At 39.8% G+C, this 20,867-nt stretch overlaps 1 protein-coding gene across 1 annotated transcript in view; it reads left to right on the top strand.

Annotated features, from left to right (window-relative positions):
• Nucleotides 1-20,433, top strand: part of Ubtd2 (ubiquitin domain containing 2) — a 60,229-nt gene extending 39,796 nt beyond the window's left edge. The window contains exons 2-3 of the mRNA XM_038326531.2: nt 5,044-5,280; nt 18,072-20,433. Of these exons, the coding sequence (XP_038182459.1) occupies nt 5,044-5,280; nt 18,072-18,469 (635 nt within the window). The 3' untranslated portion in view covers nt 18,470-20,433. The remainder of the gene's footprint in view (nt 1-5,043; nt 5,281-18,071) is intronic.
• Nucleotides 20,434-20,867: the final 434 nt, after the last annotated feature.

Genomic DNA, 20,867 nt, shown 5'->3' with positions numbered 1-20,867 from the left:
AAAAGCAAGCCTTTAGCTTTTTAGTATTAAATCTGTTACAGAGTGAGGAAACAGTGTTTAACCTTTACAAGGAAAGGGGCTGGAGAAATAGCGTAGCAGTTAAGAACACTTGCTCTTGCAGAGGACCCAGGTTCTGTCCTTAATCACCCAAGTCATTTTCATGTTTCAATGAGATGATAGCTTGAATTAATTTGCCAAAATAGCTTATTTTTTCCAGTTTATTTAACTAAAGATAAGTTGGGCAGTAACTCTGACTTAAGTTATCATGAAGCCTTTTTTGACTTGTTTTGGTACTCTGTTGAACCCAACATGAAACTTTTAAGGTCAGATAGTGGAGTGACTTATATATTAGGACTGGAGAGATAGCTGTATGGTTAAGGACACTGGATCTTCAGCCAGAGGACCTGAGTTCAATTCCCAGTACCTACATGGGAACTCACAACTGTCTGTAACTTCAGTGTCAGGGGTTCCAACACTCTGTTCTAGCCTCTGTGGGTATTGCTCATATGTGATGCACATACATGCAAGCAAAACACTCACATGTGTAAAAATTAAAAAAAAATTAAATCTGACTTTCCACTGGGTGGTGGTGGTGTATGCCTTTAATCCCAGCACTCAGGAGGCAGAGGCAGGTGGATCTCTGTGAGTTCAAGGCCAACTTTGTCTGCAGAGTGAGTTCCAGGACAGCCTGGGCTATTACACAGAGAAACCTGGTCTCAAAAAAATACCACCTCAACCCCCCCCAAAAAACTATGACTTTTCAAATAGTAATGTTTGCCACAGAGATTTGGTCATTTTAATAATGGATGTTCTACACTCAGATGATACATACTATATATGTTTAAGATTCAGAAACCTAGACAGAAATAAGATGAGCCTATTTCATGTCTTTAGGGTGAATACTCATTTTTGTTTTGTTTACTCATGCAAAGGAATTATCATGGAACTCTTGACAGGATATGGTTTAAAACACATTCAGAATGATGATTACCTTAACCAACATAAATGTGTTGTGTGTGTGTGTGTGTGTGTGTGAGAGAGAGAGAGAGAGAGAGAGAGAGAGAGAGAGAGAGAGAGAGAGGAGAGAGACTCTGATACTATGTGAGCAGAAGAAATAAAGCTATCTCACATAGGTAAGGAGGGTAATTCACATACGAAAAGGGTGTTTTTACTTTTTTGTGTTTTTGTTGTTGTTTTTGTATTTGAAAACTGTTGTTTTGGTTTTTTGATTTTGTTTTGTTTTTTGGGTTTTTTTTTTTTTTTTTTTTTTTTGAGACAGGGTTTTGTAGATGGAAGTTTCTGTCCTGCCTGGTCCTGCAGCCATTCAGTCCCAAAGAAATACATAGAGGCTTATAGTAATTATAAGTTCTTTGGCCTGTTAGCTCAAGCTTATTATTAACTAGTGCTTACAAGTTAAGTTAACCCATAATTCTTGTCTGTGTTATGTGGCTTGGTACCTTTTATCAGTGCAGCATTCTTACCTTGCTTCATCCATGCCTGGGTGGCAACTGTGTCTGGCCTTTCCAGAATTTTCTTAGTCTGGTTGTCCCGCCTATACTTCCTGTCTGGCTACTGGCCAATCAGCATTTTATTAAACCAATACAAGTGACAAATCTTTACAGTGTACAAAAGTTTTATCCCACAGCAGTTTCTCAGTGTCACCCTAGCTGTTCTGGAACTTGCTCTGTAGACTAGGGTGGCCTCACTTGTCTCTGCCTCCTGAGTGCTTGGGATTAAAGGTGTGCACCATCATGCCGCATGTCTGGCTAGAGCTTCCTTTTTGAAATGGGGTCTTGCTGTGTTGCTTAGGCTAGACTCAAATTTGCCATCCTCCTGCCTCAGCCTCTTGGGTAATTAGAATTGTATGTAGGTACCACCATACCCAATTTGAGGTTCTTTTTGAATTGCTCATATCAGATAGTGATACTGTAGAGGTTTTGTTGTTGATCTCACAATAACAAGAAACTGCACCAAGTTAGATGCTTAGAATATTTAAAATATATGAGAGTCTAGAACTGCTCAGGTCAACACATTATCCAAGTAGATGGCACAGAATCTGCTCACTTGTTACCATGCCTTTCTTTTTACTTAGGCTCAATGACTGAGATTGAGTATAGATTTTCTACTCAAGTAGAGGCTAATATAGCTGAAAATGAAATCTGCCTTTTCATTTCACCTTGGTGGAACCAGTGGTCAGTCATGGTTATTGGACATATTTTGGACATTCTATTGAGAATGGTGCTTTAATTTTGTCAGTATGTAGCAGAAAGCTATTACTACAGGTTGAATTGTTCACATTTGAATCAAACCTCATAGACACAGATATAATGTTACCCTAAGTAGGCAGTACCTATTTGTTGATTACATATGGAGACTTGGATTCTGTTTCCAGCTATGCTGCCAGATGGATGTGTCCCCTGCTCTGTTATACTTGTCCTTTTAAAACTTGCTTGCTTTGCATTTAATTTAGGGAAGTAAAACATCATCACATATCAGTACTAAAGGTTTATGTGAAAGACTGAAGAGACCAGGGACGTTTGACCTTGAAATCAATGGTCAGACCTAGTAAAATGAATTTATTTCAATTCAGATGTCAAACCAAATGTACTTTACCATATTAGTTAGCCCCATCATAAAGGAATGTAGGCTGGAACAGTGCTTTTTTTTGTTTGTTTTTTGTTTTTCAAGACAGGGTTTCACTGTAGCTTTGGAGCCTGTCCTAGAACTAGCTCTTGTAGACCAGGCTGGCCTTGAACTCACAGCAATCCGCCTGCCTCTGCCTCCCAAGTGCTGGGATTAAAGGTGTGCGCCACCACCACCCTGCTGAAACAGTGAATTTTGATGCATGCCTTCTCTGCTTTCTATCTGCACTGTCATTTATCCCCCTAATCTTTCCCAATATTCTTTATCTTTTCATCATAGTTTAATATCCTGTTTACTTCTGTCTATTAAGCTTTATTATGCCTGGTACTAGAGATAGACCAGAGGTAAAAAGGCAGTAGAAATCAGTATGATCCATAGAAAATAGATCAGTGATTATGTAGGCTGTGGAAATATCTGAGTACAGAGGCTACCTGAGATTTGTTTTAATTCTGTTGCTGTGTAGCATTCTCTTAAGGAGATATATGCCTCTTTCCCTTTTCTTCTTCTTGGGGTCGGCACTAGAATACAGCATTGCTGTAATTGTTGTTTGTGGCTAAGAGCTTATCCATTGACCCAGTATTTACTTGTTTGATTCCTTGTTCCTCAAAGGAAAAAAAAAAGTGAATTGTGAATTTCATCCCTTTGCACCACTTCTTTCTGAACTAGCTCTTGCATGAGTTTTCAGAGAAAGGTATTCCAAGCTCTCTGAGGGGAAGTTGGAGGAAGCATTCCACTAACTTTCTTTCTGAGTTGGGTGTTCTGGTTTGCCTTCTTGGACACAGAAAAGTAGGCTTTTTGGATTTGCTCAGTTTTGACTTCCTGTTTTTTTTTTAATGTCCGAAGATCCTGAGATTCAAGCTATTTCACACTATTTACTTTCCCTTGAGTCTCTGCTGCAGCATTTGTCACTCATTCTGCCCTTGTTGGTTGATAAAACACTTCCTACGCTTCTTGGCTTCTGGTATATGTGTATGTATGTTTATATGTTTTAATGAACAGAATGGAACTTTTATTCAGAAAATTCCCATATTTTCCTGGAGTCGTATGTATGTATATATGTTTTAATGAACAGAATGGAACTTTTATTCAGAAAATTCCCATATTTTCCTGGAGTCGTTCATAGTTACCCATTGTAAACATTTCTTACCAGAATGGTACATTTGTTACAGTTACATTTTGTTGTTGTGTGGGGTTTGTTTTGAGACATGATCTCTTTGTAGTCCTGGCTATCCTGGAACTCTGTTCTGCAGACCAGGCTGGCCTCAACAGAGATTCACCTGCGTCTGCCTCCCAAATGCTGAGATTACAAGCATGTGCCACTACTCTCAGTTTGCAATTATAACCCTCCTTGTAGCTATGGGGAGTGTGTGTGTGTCAATATGCTTGTGTGTATGCATGTTTATGGGGGTAGTGGTGCACATGTGTGCTTGTGGAGGCCACTTGGTCTGCCTCAGGAACCATCTATCTTGCTTTTCTGGGCTAGGTCTCTCATTAGTTTAGAACTCACCAAGTAGACTAGGATAGCTAGCCAGCCAATCCTGAGGGTTTGCTTGTTTCTACCTCCTCAGATCTGGGATCGTAAACATGTGTTGCCCACACCAACTGAGCTATGTTCCCAACCCGCAGTTTAATTCTTTGTCAATGTGTGTGTGTGTGTGTGTGCGCATATGAAGGGAGAGGTCACTGTTGGTGTCTTCCTCAGTTACTCGTCACTTGATTTTTTTTTTTTTTTTTTTTTGAGACAGGGTTTCTCTGTGGCTTTGGAGCCTGTCCTGGAACTAGCCCTTGTAGACCAGGCTGGTCTCGAACTCACAGAGATCCGCCTGTCTCTGCCTCCCGAGTGCTGGGATTAAAGGCGTGCACCACCACCGCCTGGCTCGTCACTTGATTTTTATTTTTTTTTTAAATTGGATCTCATATGGAGTTAACTGCTTTGTCTGAATTGGATGGCCAACTGAGTTCCAGGAATCTGCCTGTCTCTGTCTCCTGCTTGAACCACAGGCATTTTACTGACTAAACCACCTCCTTAGCCCCTTATGACTGTTTTAAATCATCCTTTGGAAATACACTGAATGGAAGAGAGCTATTGACTTACTGAAAATTACGCAGCCTGCTACAGTGGCTCATACCTGTAATCCTAGCACTCAGGAGGCTGAAGCAGGAAGATTGCTCTGAGTTGGAAGGAAGAAAAAATGCAGAAAAGGAAATTTTGCGTCTAGTTATCTCCAGTTGCTCTAGATTGGTTAATAGAATTTCAGCAGAAATCAGTAAAATCAGAAAATAGGCATCTAGCTGTAATTGTGGTAAAAGATCCAAAATGAGAATATAACCACATAACTTTTCTTACAGAAAATAAGGATTTTTTAAATGAATATTGATGTCAGCCTTGTCTCCTTTCAGTTGCTCTAGGTCGTAACCAGCCTTTGAAAAAGGAGAAACCAAAATGGAAAAGCGATTATCCCATGACAGATGGACAACTGCGCAGCAAGAGGGATGAATTTTGGGACACGGCACCAGCCTTTGAAGGGCGGAAAGAGATCTGGGATGCCTTGAAGGCTGCAGCACATGCTTTTGAAAGCAATGATCATGAACTGGCACAGGCAATCATTGATGGTGCAAACATAACACTACCACATGGTAGGTTTGGTGTCCTGATGACAAAGGGGCACAGCCACCTGGGAGGGAGTTTCTTGTTTTTCTTATACATGTTACTCTAATTCTTTTTATTATAGTAAAAGATAGCACTCCTCTTTTTCTCTTCTTTTTATATCTTTCAGCTAGTGACAGTTTGTGTCTTGGTTCATTTTATGTTTCTTAATCTCAGAAAAGAGAACATTTGATAGAGTATTTCTAGTTTCTGTATGACTTAGTTTTCTCTAGACACAAGCCCCTTTCTCTATACAGTATACATCCCTGCCCAGCAGCAGTTGTTGCTGCTGCCTTAACCTCTTTCCTGCCAGAGCTGGGGAGTCTCAATTTAGGTTTTATAAAATGTGGAGACTTCATGGATGCCCCTTTGTCATCCTGCTTTCCCATCATTTAATATAAGCAGACCTAAACTTTGAAGTTTATTATTTTTTTAATTGTTATTTGCAAGAGGGAAGGGCCATAGGAGAGATGGCTCAGTGGTTGCTGCTCTTTCAGAGGATCTGGGTTCAGTTTCCAACCAACCATTTGTCGTTCACAAGTATCTGTAATTTCAGCTCCAGGGAAATCTGATTCCCTCTTCTGGCTTCTGCAAGTAGGTAATACATGTATATGGTGCATAACATGCTTTCATATATAATTACATATGTTTAGGGAAGTACTCATACATATAAAAATAAAATAGAAATCTCTCTCTTTTTTTGTATTTTCAAGACAGGATTTCTCTGTAGCTTTGGAACCTGTCCTAGAACTCGCTCTGTAGACTAGGCTGGCCTTGAACTCACAGAATTCTACCTGTCTCTTCCTTCCGAATGCTGGAATTAAAGGCATGCAGCACCACTACCCGGCTGATGTATTTATTTTTATTTTCCTTGTATGGGTATTTTTGCCAGGTGGGTGCTGGGAAACAAGCCCATGTCTTCTCTAAGATCAGCAACAGCTCTTAACTGCTGAGCCACCTTTTCTGCCCCAGCTTCAAAGTTTTTAAGGGTAGTTTGCTGTGACTGTAGCCATGAGCCTTATAAGAAACCTTTCTTGCTGTAGGAGAGTGACTAAGAACCACCAAAATTTATATGTATCCAGGGACACATAGATGCTAGACTTAATGCACATATCCTTGTATGGTCTCCTTGATTGAAGTATTAAATATTTCATGCTGAGGTTTAGGTATTAGTTTTATATATGTACTCTTTGTCTTTTACTTTGGTGTTTTTCTCTTTAACTTTACAAGTTAGTATCTTTCTAGGTTTTTTTTTTTCTGACCTATATAAGGGATAACCATCAACATTTACTGTTCTCTGTTCATTTTTATGCCACTGTCATTTTCCCCAATGTCTTTTTGTCTTTTTTACTTGTGTCATCTGCAGAATGTCCTTTGACTCTTTGTCCAGTGCGGAATGTTTTACTCATGAGCCTTGCCAACTTTCCAAATCCCCATTATACTCTAATTAGCCATGCTTCTAAAAAGCATTCCTTGTTTTATGACTATCCATTATTTATTATGAGCACTTGTTAGCATGGGCTTATATCACTTAACATTTATCTAACACCCACTTCTCCCACACATGTAAAAACGATCACTTCTATATTTGAAGTGTCTGAGTAGAGTGCCATTTCAACATGTCCACTTAGTCCTAGTTTTCATGGCTATTGCTTAAATTCTTTACTTCCTCCATAACTGCAAATTAGGAGGTGGTGACGTGATCTGCCCCTTCAGCTACCCTATTGTGACAGAGAATGAAGGTTCTATTTTCACTAAGTTATGTTACTTATTTCTGATGCATAATTCCCAAGCAGCATCTGTTGTGTAGGCCTGCAAGTGGCTGTATGGAGAGTCTTATTTATGTATATGATTGATTTAATCCAGAGCCCCAGAACTTTGACTTCCTCATTTTATACTTAACATAGTTACCTATAGCTAATTATGTTCTCCAAATTGTAGCTTCATTTAAAAGTTCATGGAAGGCTGCAGAAATGGCTCAGAGATTAAGAGCACTGGCAGCTCTTCCCAAGGTCCAGAGTTCAATTCCCAGCACCTATATGGAGGCTCACAATCATCTCTAATGAGATCTGGTGCCCTCCTCTGGCATGCAGGCATACATGCAAGCAGAGTATTGCATAGTAAATAAATAAATAAATAAATAAATAAATAAATAAAATCTTTTTTTAAAAAGTACTCCAAGATGGTTTAGCAGGTAAAGGTGTTTATCTGTTTATCATTAAGCTTGATGACATGTGAGTTCATTTCTAGGAACCAATTCAGTGGAAGGAAAGAGAACCAACTACCTCAGGTTGTCTTCTGATATCCATATGTGTGTTGTGGCATAAACACACACAATAAATGTATTAAGTAAATTTATCCGGGCAATGGTGGCGCACGCCTGTAATCCCAGCACTCAGGAAGCAGAGGGAGGTGGATCTCTGTGAGTTCCGCAGCCTCCAAAGCTACAGAGAAACCTGTCTCAAAAACAAAACAACAACAGCAAAAATGTATTAAGTACATTTAATAAATATTTTAAAATGCTTTTGAGTTCATAAAGGCAAGCATCTCTGTTTCTTGTACAGGCACAGTCTGTGCATATCCTATTGAGTGTAGATTTAAATCTGATTTCTTCTTATCTATGTGAACTGTCAAGAAGAGTGTTACTATGCCACATGTGGTGTACACTGCTTTAATCCCAGCACTCAGGCAGAGGCAAGTAGATCTCTGCGAGTATGAGGCCAGCCCCATCTACAGAGTGAGTCCAGTAAATCCAGGGCTACACAGAGAAACCCTGTCTCGAAAAAACAAAAGAAAGAAAGATGCATTCTGCATAAGCATGGAGGAACCATGCTGATGTCTGAGTATTCCTCTCTCAAATGATTTATAACAGACTTGAAGATAATACTGCTTTGTTATTGGTACCCTTGAGTGTTTCCTTGTTTTTCTCTGAAGTTTATCAGTGACAATTCTTGGGTGGACCTGTCAATTATGCCGTCATATATCCCTAATTTACTGTCGGGTACAATTGAGCCATTTAATTGAATGTTTTTAGACCTGCTCAGTGGTAGGTTTGACGTCACTTGTGCTTCTCTAGTAATTAAAGCTATGTGACTTTAAGCAAATCATTTCTGTAACCCTCAGTTCTCTTTGTTATATTGGACTGTGGTAACCATCTGTCTGGTTGAGTTGTTGCATTGGCTCAGTGTGATGTTACTTGTGAGTTGTTTACTGTAATACCTGATCTACCAAAGACTCAATAAACACCAGGACTGATGAGTTTAGTTTTTCACACTGGAAACTAATAGATAAATTCCCTGAACCAACCTTGACTTACAGATCCTAACTTGGCTGTACCCACTGTGGCCTGTTTGCTTTTAGAGGACTCTACTCTTGGCCACACCCCTTCTCATAACCTAGTCCTTTCCCCATAGTTTTTACAGCATTTATTCTAAAAATTGCCTTAAATGCTTTTTTTGTTCTCATGGTTTGCTATTTTGCCATTATATAAAAATTCTAAAAACTTGGCCTTTTTTTTTTAAGTTGTAAGGTAGGTGGGTAGGTGAGTGAACTCATGCTTGAAAGAAAAAATCAGTAGCAATTCCTAGTTTACTCATGAGAAAACTGAAGCAAGGAGAGATTATGACTTTACAGGATAAATCATGGAACTGAGATTTGAACTAGGAGTAACAAAAGCATCTTTGATTCACACTCAGTACACAGTTTCAACTCTTTGAATTTGTAAAGCCATTACGCAAGTCCTCTTCTTTGATATTTTACAAGATTACACAAGTCTAATATTTTTGGTACCTTGTATATTGCCTAAAATACTTGCCTAAAACAAAAGACTTTTAACTAATACTAAAGGGAAAAAGTACATTTTTTAAAAATATACAAATGAACAGGAAATACATGTGTATAGGCCTTTCTGTTTCTCTTAGTTATCTCAGAAGGCCATTAAAAACAGGCAGGGATGCTGACAGTGGTGACATATGCTCTTTTAATCTCAGTGCTCATCAGGCATAAGCAGGTGAATCTCTTGAGTTAAAAGTCAGCCTGGTCAGCCGGGCGGTGGTGGCGCACGCCTTTAATCCCAGCACTCGGGAGGCAGAGGCAGGCGGATCTCTGTGAGTTCGAGGCCAGCCTGGTCTACAAGAGCTAGTTCCAGGACAGGCTCTAAAAAAGCTGCAGAGAAACCCTGTCTCGGAAAAAAAAAAAAAAAAAAAAAAAAAAGTCAGCCTGGTCAACATAGTGAGACGTGAGACTCAGGCCAGCCAAGGCTACATAGAGAGACCCTGTCTCAAAAAGAAAGGTAGGCCATAGGGTTCAGTGGTTAAGAGCACTGGATGTTTTTCCAGAGGACTTTAGTTCAATTTCTCAGTACTCACATGGTGCCTCACAATGCCAACACTCTCTTCTGGCCTCTGTGGACAATGTACACACATGGTAGACCAGCATACATGTAGGTAAAACACCTATACACATAAAATAATAATGAGTAATTTTTAAGGCAATCTAGAGGGACCAAGGGGATGGCTCTTGTTGGCAAGCCCGATGACCTGACTTTGATCCTTGGAGCCCTTGTTAAAGCCAAATGTAGTGGCACACTTCTAGCCTGAATTCTACTTTGGAACAGCAGGAACAAGTGACCCTGCCTTAAAACAAGGTGGAAGGCAAGAAGTGACTCTTTTGAAAGTTGTCCTCTGACCTACACACACACTCAAAATATTTTTTAAATTAAAAACAGAGCAAAAAAGACCCTCCCCCAACATCAAGAAATAGACAAGGGCTAGATGTGATGCATGCCTATAATCCTGGTACTTGGGAGGCTGAAGCAAGAGGATCACTTGTTGAAGGCCAGCCTGAGCTACATAGCAAGAACCTATCTTTAAAAAAAAATCCAGGAAATTTGGTTGCTTTAAAGGTCTAAGGAATAAATGCACAACTATAATACAGATAGTTATTTTTTACACAGATGATTTTTGCTTGGCTGTTGTTGTGTTTAGAAATGAAACAAGCCCTTAATAAGGAGCCTGGTGACTAATTAATCACAAATGTTACATCATTTCTTCTTTCTGTCTTGAAAAAGGACAAAGATGGCTGGCTTAGAGTTACAGAATGTGAATGTGTCTGTTCCTCTGCTGCCATCATTCTTTTTCTTGAATTAGAGTGATAAAGTCTGAAAATAGCTATGTGGGAGGTTGTTACTGAGCCAGGAGGCTTGTCTCTGAAGAACCCTCCTTTCTGTATTGTTCTGGGGTGGGACTGGAGGAAGCAGGGTTTCTCACACCCCAAGGTGCAGCTGTATCAACTACCACTTCCTTAAGGCCTACTGGACTTTCAGTAGATACCAGATCCAAGTGCTTCTATGATATTCCTCTGCCCACTTAACGAAATGAAACCCTGGAACTAAAGATTAACTGTTCCCTGTAGCAGTTCAGCAAAGTGTTAATGTTTAATGCTGTTTTTGACTATCACATGACTCCAGCTCTAGGTGTTCAACTAAGCCACTTTCACCCCTGCTGACTAGGAGTGATGCTAAGCTTGGTTCCTCTAGTTGTCACAGTCCTGCTGGCTGAGTCAGTGGATGACAGAGTTGCTAGGTCTTCTAGAGCCAGGCTCAGTGGATTCCCAGCACCGTGTTTCCGGAGAGAAAACCTGTAGTTTGTTAGCAGCCTTAGAGTCCTAAAGACTGCTCCCAAGGGCTCCTTGAGGTAGATGGCTGAAACTTTATAAAACTGTGATCCATTTACTACACTGTTGTTTGTGAAACACTCTCCCAAGTGCATAATTTTCAAATTTAAAACCCATGGGAGAGAACCAACATTATTGAACATTTTCCATGGACTTTTATATGTATTAGGCAATTTCACATGTTTAGTTAATTTAATCCTTGCAGCAACCTTGTAAAAGTAGGTACTGTAATCTCCATGGAGATAATTATCAGCATGTCCCAAATTAGGCTCTACATCCAGTCTTGGGTATGAGCAGAGACCCTGTCCCTCATCAAATTTCACTACACTTTCAGTTCTTGGTACCCCTCAGGCTCCTGTGTGTATGATCTGAGCCTCTTTGCTTTATATCCTTATTTTAATTCTATGGTTTTGATGTTCTTATCTTTTTAGTCCACTTCACTTAACTGTTGAGGCTTTTCTTGGACATAGAAAGTAGTGGTTATTGAAAAGTAGAATTCCAGCCTCTTGGAGTCCATTAGAACAGAGAAGTTAAAAGTGAGGATATGAATAAAACCCTTGGTGATAGGAGAAAAAAAAAGTTTTTGGAGTTATAAAATGTTGCCCCCCTTATTTACTTTGGGAAGGATAGTTCTTCATGCTATGAGTGTGATATAAATATTTACATTTTTAAACATTATTGAGAACTTACATTAAATGGGGATGATTCATTGTCATGCACATACTATGAAACCATCACTTTCAAAATCAAAACACTTTCTTGTTCTTACACATTGCTTTTATTATCTGCGGGTGGTGTGTGTATGTGTGTGTTACAGTGCGTGTGGAGGTCAAAGGACTTTCAGGAGTTGGTTATTTCCTTCAGCCTGTGGGACCTGCTGATCAGGTTTGGGTTATCAGGCTAGCACGTGCAGTATCTGCCTAGCCATCTGCTCACTCACAGACACTGGTTTTTAACTTTTGAGTGTAACTATGCAAGTCTCAGGTGATGAAAATCTTAACACTGAACCCCCACTCTTACGTGGAAGTGAGAGCGTAAAGGCACTCAGCGAGGACTTTCTTTATAAGGTTGTTGTTCAGCCTCAGGACTCCTGAAACACTAAAGTCTTATACCTAATGGCATATATTAAAGCTACTTTTATTGTTTGGCAACCAGGTTAGTTCATCTTTACAAATTTTTAGAGGCCTGTTTGTCTGTTTGTTTTGGTCTTTTTGAGACAGTCTCATGTAATCCAGACAGATCTTAGATTCAACATCTAAAGGGCTGGCCTGTCTCCACTTATCAAGGGCTAGGATTACAGAGGTAAACCATCATGCCTTGCTGGAATGAAAGCATCCAGAGAAAACAGTTGACCGGGGAAAATAAAACACCTTAACTAATCATCTAGATAAAATGTAAAAACATTCTCAGGAAATTATGTAAGTGATAACAACAAAGTGATGATTTGGCAGCCCTCTGCCTACCATGGGGAGCCTTCAGGGTTTCCTGGCTTGGCGAAATGATGCCTGCCCCTCAGGTATTTATCCTGATGGCCGTCTGTCTCTGCCAGCTCCTACAGTGACTTTGTGAGAGGAAAAAGAAAAGTCTGCAGTGGTTATTAGGTAGTAATGCAAGCGAGCCTGGCTGGAACTTCGGAAATAGTGAGGAATTGCTAAGTGAACTGAGTTTCAATGCCAGAGAATAGTGATTCAAACCTTCTATAAGTTTCTAATGTAGCCAGGCTAATTTTGCCAAGGTGGTAAATCCCCACAACTGTCAACTTTTGGAAAGGTGCCTTCCTCTTAAGCATAAATACACTGGCCTTCTGTAGGAACAGATAGTTGTGTGTGTGTGCATGTGCATATGTAGGTGGAGGCCTAAGGTGTGTCTGTGTTGAATGCCCACCAGTGGTCCCTTCTAGCTTCCTGGATTCTCTAGGAGCTCCAAGTCAAACACACAGCTAAAGATCTAACACTGAAGTTCACATAGGAGGGAGAACATGTGACCTTTGTCTTTCTGGGTGTGGGTCTAATATTTTTCAGTTCCATGCAGATCTACACTTCATATTTTATCTTTTCTTGTTTTTTTGGGGGTTTTTTTTTTGTTTGTTTTTTTTTTTTTTGGTTTTTTTTTTTTTTTTTTTTTTTTTTTTTTTTTTTTTTTTTTTTTTTTTTTTTTTTTTTTTTGGTTTTTCGAGACAGGGTTTCTCTATGGCTTTGGAACCTGTCCTGGAACTAGCTCTTGTAGACCAGGCTGGCCACAAACTCACAGAGATCCACCTGCCTCTGCCTCCTGAGTGCGGGATTAAAGGTGTGCCACCATTGCCCAGCTCGATTTTATCTTTCTTTGCAGTTTTATAGGTACCACACTTTCATTATCCATTCATCAACTGATGGACATCTAGGCTGATTCATGGTCCAATTCTTGGAAATAGAGCAGTGATGAAAATGGATGGGGATGTGTATCTCTTAGTAGGAAATGGACTCCTTTGGGTACATACCAAGCAATGGTCTGTCTGGGACCTGAGGAACCACTGAACTAATTTGCACAGTCAACCCAACTTTTTACATGGGTTCTGGGGATCAAAACTCAGGTCCTTGTGCTTGTGAAACAGGTACTTCACCAACTGGCCATCTTTTCAGCCCTGCACTGGGTTTCTTTAAGCAAACTTTTCCATCTTCCATTGCTTCATTTTTTTGTATTTAACTTCCAATTTTTGTAGACCAGACAGTGACAGAGTGACAGAATATGTTTGCAGCCTTAAAGCACTAAAGCTTCTTTCAGAGAACTTTTGGAGTGCTGTGGGGCTATTGCTGTCACCGCTGTAGGCTTTGACTCACTGGCAAATAGTGTCATGTTATTAGACTGCTTAGCACGCTAGCTTCTTATTTGTCATGGCTTTCATTTTCCTCTAAGTTCATTTATTCCATTTAACTATCTCATTAACATAATACTAAGCTGTGTGTTCTTATCTTTATGTTACAAATTTATTTCTTCAGGAATCCTATTACTGATTATGTCATTGTTGTTTACTAGCTGTGTAACCCTAAGCAAAACTTAATTCATCATCTGTTTCCCCATCTGTAAAATATGTATAGTAAGTAGTCTTACTTTCTGCTCTAGTTGTAAGGATTAAGTATGTGTGTGTAGTTACATATATAACATACTTAGGGATAGGACTGGTAAGCATTTGAAGCATTTTGTGTTTAGTGTATAGATTAAAATTGGCTGCGCAATGACAGCATGGTTGAACATGCTTCTGTGAAAGGGGGAAATCAGGGGCCCCACCCCATGCAAACATCTGTTGATTGCTGAGAGAAGGAGAGTTATAGAATTAGAACCTTCCCTATGATCAGCCCTGAAATCTATAATACAACACTAAAGGTTGAATTTATATATTTATGGGTAATTAAATGAAGGGGGAATATGGAAGGGGTAGGAAAGAGGAAATGATGTGATTATATTTTAATTGTCCTACTAAGAGCCAAGAAACTTAACTATACTATCTGTGGTTGGGTAACTGCCTTCCAGCTACATCCTGTGGTCGCAAAGTATAGATTTTGGACAAACATCTACATATTTCAAAATGATTAATTGAATGGTATTTTTCCATAAAATATATACTGATATATGCTGACCTTATTTTTCATTTAGAAGTAGATTATTTTAATGCCAAAATTGCGTCATAATTTTGCTAAAATTCTCTACCCTTCGGGACCCTGAGAGTACTGTTTCATGCTAAGCAATGATGGCACAGACCTTTAATCCCAGATCTCTGTGAGATTGAGACCAACCTGGTCTACAAAGTAAGTTCCTGAACAGACAGGGCTACACAGAGAAACTCTATCTGAAAAAATTAAAAACAACAACAACAAAAAAAACCAAACAAATAACAAACACAAAGAGCACTGTTTCATTCAACAACAAGAACAATAAACCAAATGTTTTTCAGTACCCTGTCATTTAATCTTTACAAATAGCTTTACTTACGCAGAAAGTAACATATGTGCTAATGCTTTAAAAGTGTATGTATTGGAGGTTAGTGCAGATTGGAGATTACTGCAGATTGGGGTTTATTGCAGATGGGGGTTAGTGCATATTGGAGATTATTGCAGATTAGAGGTTACTGCAGATTGGAGGTTGCTGTAGGTTAGGATTAGTGCAGATAAGGGGTTATTGCAGATTGGGAGTTACTGTTTTCTAAACTTGTCCCTTTCTGCTTCTTCAGTTAGTGCAGATCAGTCAGTCTCCCCAGCCTCGGTATTGTTTGAACTCTGGACTTCAGGCATTGTAGTGTGGCCCATTGTTTAATGAGTGGTGTGGTGTATGTAGCACATCTTTTCATCAGCTTGTCTTTCATCTGCTCATCTTCTTTTTTGGGAGAGTCTTACAAAGGTATTTTAACTTGCTTTTCTGGGTTTTTTGTTTGTATTTGTTGTTTTTACCCTGAAACAAGGTTTCTCTGTGTAGCCCTGACCATCCAGGAACCTTGTAGATAGGGCTGATTTGAAGTCAGAGATCCACCTGCATCTGTTTCCCAAGAGCTGGGATTAAAAGGTGGGCAGTGACATCAACACCTGTCAAGAGTTCTGTGTTTGTATAGCAGTCCTTTGTCAGATATGTCTTGAAATTTTTCTTGCAGTTTGTGTCTTTTTATTCTCTTGATAGTGTCTTTAGCAAAGTCTAAATTTCTAATTCTGATGATTGTACATTTGGTGACATACCTCACAGGTCATTGCCAAAGCAGCAGTGTTTAGATTTTCTTCTTTTGCCTTCTAGGAGTTTATAGTTTTGTGTTTTATATTTAAGTTTGTGTACACTTTTTTGGTGGTGGTAGGATGGGCTCATGTGTGCAATGACAAGGGTAAATTCTGTATTGAGATTAATTTTTTGATGTCTCATTAACCCGGCAGCCTTTGTTGGAAAGCCTGTCGCCTGTCTTTTCTATCCACTCTTCCTTTTGTTTCTTTTACACAGATCAGTTGATGGTGTTTGTGTGAGTTTTATTTCTGGAATTTCAACTGTTTTCATTCATTACGTTTATGTTTGAGTGTTGTTTCTTTTTTTAGGTTTTTTGAGATACCCTGGACAATACACACACACACACACACACACACACACACACACACACACACACATGTACGCACACATTCTAGTCTTAAATTATGGCAATCTTTCACTCTTCCAAGTGTTGGGACTACAGTATGAACTACCCTGCCCAATTGTATGCTATCTTGGTTACTATAAGATTAGCATAAGCCAGTCCTTGTAAGTTAATTTTTTACCTTATGTACAGTTTAGTTTGTCCAGTATCTAGAAAAAAACTCTGAAATTTTTATTGGAGTTGCATTAAAATTGGAAGAACTGGCTGGCATTCCAACAATATTTTCTCAGTGCATAGACTGTCTCAATTTAGTTCTTTGGTTTAACATTTTTTTTACTTTTTGAGACAGGGTTTCTCTGTAGCTTTGGAGCCTGTCCTGGAACTAGCTCTTGTAGACCAGGCTGGTCTCGAACTCACAAAGATCCACCTGCCTCTGCCTCCCGAGTGCTGGGATTAAAGGCGTGCGCCACCACCGCCCGGCTTTGGTTTAACATTTTGTCATTTTCTTATAGGTCTTACACATTTGTTGAGTTTAGCTCTACATGTTTCACTCTGGGTGTGCTAATACATGTGGTTTTGTAATGTCAGATACCACCTGTTGACTTCCATATATGGAACAGTGGTTTTTATGCATTAACCTTAGTGTGAATGCTTATTGCATCCGACATCATTTTTCTTTTTTTAAAAATATTTTATTATGTATACAATATTCTGTCTGTGTGTATGCCTGCAGGCCAGAAGAGGGCACCAGACCCCATTACAGATGGTTGTGAGCCACCATGTGGTTGCTGGGAATTGAACTCAGGACCTTTGGAAGAGCAGGCAATGCTCTTAACCTCTGAGCCATCTCTCCAGCCCCCGACATCATTTTCTTGATTCTTCAGATTTTCTGCATAGATAGTTGTATTAATTATAAGTAAAAACACTTCTTTCTTTCCCAATTTGTAGATATTTTCTTTGTGTTTTCGCAGTGGTAAGAGGTGCTGTCCTACCTAGTTCCTAATCTTAATGGGAAACTACACATTTGTTTCCTTTAAGTTTAGTGTTTTAGAGTTGTTTTTAAATTAGTCTTTATGAAGCAAAGGAATTATCCCTCTAATAGTATTGAGACTTTTTTTTTTTAAATTCTTTTGTAGCCTAAGCTGGCCTTGAACTCGTGATCCTCCCGCCTCTGCCTCCTTCAACAAATCCCACCGGTGTACGCCACCACAACCGGCATATTGAGAGTTTTTATTAGGAAAAAGTACTAGGTCTTGACAAATGGTTTTTCCTCATCTGATATGACTATATGATTTTTCTTGCTTACCCTGATGATGTAAATTAGTTAATATCTGAAGGTTGAATCAGTTTTGAAAACCTAGAATGAATTCTGCCTTGGAGAGTGTTATATAATTCTTTTTCTAGAGTGTTATATTTGATTTACCTAATATTTTTTCTTTCTTTAGCAGTAAGGTAATGTTTGCTCCATAGAATGCATTATGAAGTTTCTCTTCAGTCTTGTGAAAATAGAAGATTGTTATAATTTCTTACTTACATGTTCAGCAGAATTTACTGTTGAGCCCATCAGGAGTTGGTGCTTTTTGTTTTAAAAGGTTATTAGTTATTGATTCAGTTTTTATAGATAAGGCCTATTTGGATTATCTCTCTGTTCTTAAGCTTCGGTACATAATGTGTTTCAGAGAATTGGTCTGTTTCTTCTAGTAGATCAAATTTGTAGGCACGGGGTGTTCATAGTACCCTTACTATTCTTTTAATGGCGAGACGTGTAGCTACACCTGATGCAGTCCCTCAAGTATGGTTTCTTTTGTTCCCACTGCTACAAGCACTGGAGTTTTCCTCTTGATGTTTGCCCTGAGAAAGTGGAGATAACAATGATAAACCCAGCTCTGACAGGTCCTCTTAGCGTTGTCTCTGCACTTCCCTGTAACAGATGGAGGTGAGAGTGCTGTCTGGGTGTGAGACTGGTGGTGCCCTGTGAGCAGAAGCACACTCACTGACACTGTCCCTATCGCCCCTTCTCTGCAGGTGCGCTGACGGAGTGCTACGATGAGCTGGGGAACCGATACCAGCTGCCAGTCTATTGCTTGGCTCCACCAATCAACATGATAGAGGAAAAGAGTGACATAGAGACTCTGGATATCCCTGAGCCACCTCCCAATTCCGGACACGAGTCTCAGCTCCGTCTGCGCCTCTCCACAGGCAAAGACCTCAAGCTCGTGGTGCGCAGCACGGACACGGTATTCCACATGAAGAGGCGCTTACATGCTACAGAGGGGGTGGAGCCAGGCAGCCAGCGGTGGTTCTTCTCTGGCAGGCCTCTCACTGATAAGATGAAACTGGAGGAGCTGAAGATCCCAAAGGACTATGTGGTACAGGTTATCGTGAGCCAGCCTGTGCAAAACCCAACACCAGTGGAGAACTGAGCTGGGCTTGCCTGCGTCCCAGATCCCTTGGCTCCTTTTTATTATCATTTCCTACTCTATGACGTGAAATTTATTTTCACTGCTCTGAATTCCCTATGAATGGATTTAGTTCTGAGGAATTACCAGTGAAAAATTCCATCTGTGATGGAGACCAACAAAAATAATAAAACACACAGAGCCAGCCTCTGGAACTCCTGTAATTACAATTTCTAATTTGAGAGGCAGTTAAGAAATAGATAACCGTTTATTTTAAAACATTTATCAACTATGTAATGGCTGTATTTAAATAATTTGGAATGTACACAGACACCAGACCCATTAAGAACAGCACCAAGCACCTTTTGGATACAGAATTTTTAAAATGTATATGTCAAGTTATATTTCCAGAACATCAATAATTAATAACAGTTACAAAACTTAAACCTTTGTTTTTATTTTTGTTTTAGTAGAACCTAAAAGAGCAGAGGGGATTGTTTCTCTTCTGGGTTTGTATTCTTATTCCACCAGGAAGCAGTGGAGATTGGGAGTTTGTCAATGTTGCCTCCCCTCCCTGAAGTCATGCTCCGTTTCTGGAGCTGACTGACCCCATCTATATTTCTGGGCCATATAACATGGAAATGGAGTGTAGCTGCTTCCATTCCAGAATAAAAAGCAATCCTTTCTTCCTCACCTTGCAGAGGGTGGAAGTTAAATCTTCTCTGCCTGTTCCTGGGAAAACTGTGCCTCTTCTCAGCCTTGGAGAAAACTCCAACTCAAAATTTTCAAGTGTGAAGGTTTACTGGTGTCACTTAACTGATACTGGTGAGAACAAATGGTGGCACCTGGCGCTAGACCTGAGTGCTTTTCACTTCACTCTGATTCTCGTCATCGTGGGCAGCAGTGTTCTTCCTGCACCTTCCCACAAAGTGGTGAATCAACCACCTTATCTGCACATGAGGCTGAGGGACTGGAGCACAGTGAGCCAGCCTTACCTCCTGGAGAAGGCTGGAGAAAGCTACCAAGGGTTGTATTTAATCTGGAGCCTCTTAAAAGCCGATTCTACCAGGCATGGTTGTTGCATGCATTTAATCCCAAACTTGGGAGCAAAAGTAGGCAGATCTCAGAATTTGAGATTAATCTGGAATACAAAGCTAGTTCTAGACCAGCCAGAGCTGCATAATGAAACCCTGTCTTGGGGGGGCGGGGGGAAGGTTGATTCCATGAGCTAATGTGACCGCACTGTATCTTTGGAGTCTGAACTGTGTACAGTAGATGAAAGAGGGCGCTATGCTGTCTCAGTAGGGAAATGCCAAACCTTCAACATCTATTTGGATATAAACACCATGATTTATGTGACAAAATGAAACTGCTAAGGAGTTTAAAATGTAATGTTTAAAGTGGTGTTAAATTTCCTATAGCCTGTTTAAATATATCTATAATTGAACTTACATTTCTGAGAACTTTTAACCATTTCCCTAATTCTGTTCATAAGTTTAAAGTTTGTGACTGCACCTAATTTAGACTTGATGGGGATTGAGTCTAAATTTAGGAGAAGCACACAGCTTTAACAATGAGGAAGGTGCTCACATTCCTGTGTGGAGGCTCCAGGACATCGGAGTGCATCGGCCTACCATCAGAGGGTTGATTCATTTGCCACATTGAGTAACAGTATCTCAAAGTCCATCAACTGGAAAAGAGTGTTTTAAAAATTATTTTTCTAAAGGAAATTTGATGGTGTCATCAATAATCTATGTTTGGTAAAGGTCTTGTTTGTTTCTTGAGGGTTGACCTCTCTAAGAGTTTTTTATTTTAAAGGAACATATACTTTGAATAACGATCCTCCAGGCGTGTTTAACCTAGGTGAGAAAAAAAACATGGTGCTGGTAATTGTCAATAGATTGATGTAAGATTGGATCAATACTTGATGTGTATAATTTTAGTATGTAGGGGTTTTGTGCTTTTTTTAAAAAAAAAGTTCAACTTTTCTCTTTGTCTTTGCCTTTATTCTGAGTAGTTCCTTTTTTTGTTGTTACTTTTTTGTTGTTTGTTGTTGTTCTGTTTTGTTTTTTTCAAGGCAGGGTTTCTGTGTAGACCAGGCTGGCTTTGAACTCACAGAGATCCGCCTGCTTCTACCTCTCGTGGCGTGAGTTTCTAACCATTCCTCTATACAATGGCAGTCTCCCACATCCTATAGGGGAGTGGGAGACTTCTTCCTCTGAAACCGGTAATGAGATCATGACCACCAAACCTAAGATCTGCTGCACCACATACTGCAGGTTACCTAGAGGTGTGCGACTCAGGGAGGGTGACGCACAGTGGTGCTTGTGTGCTGTTGAGGTGATAAGACCAGCTGTGGTTGCACACACCTCTAATCCCAGCACTGGGAGGTAGAGGAGACTCAGTTGGAGGGCAGCTTGGT

Source organism: Arvicola amphibius, chromosome 4, assembly GCF_903992535.2.
Source record: "Arvicola amphibius chromosome 4, mArvAmp1.2, whole genome shotgun sequence".
Lineage (NCBI taxonomy): Eukaryota > Metazoa > Chordata > Mammalia > Rodentia > Cricetidae > Arvicola > Arvicola amphibius.
Note: the sequence above shows the minus strand (reverse complement) of the source record. Positions and strands in the feature narration are given on the sequence as shown.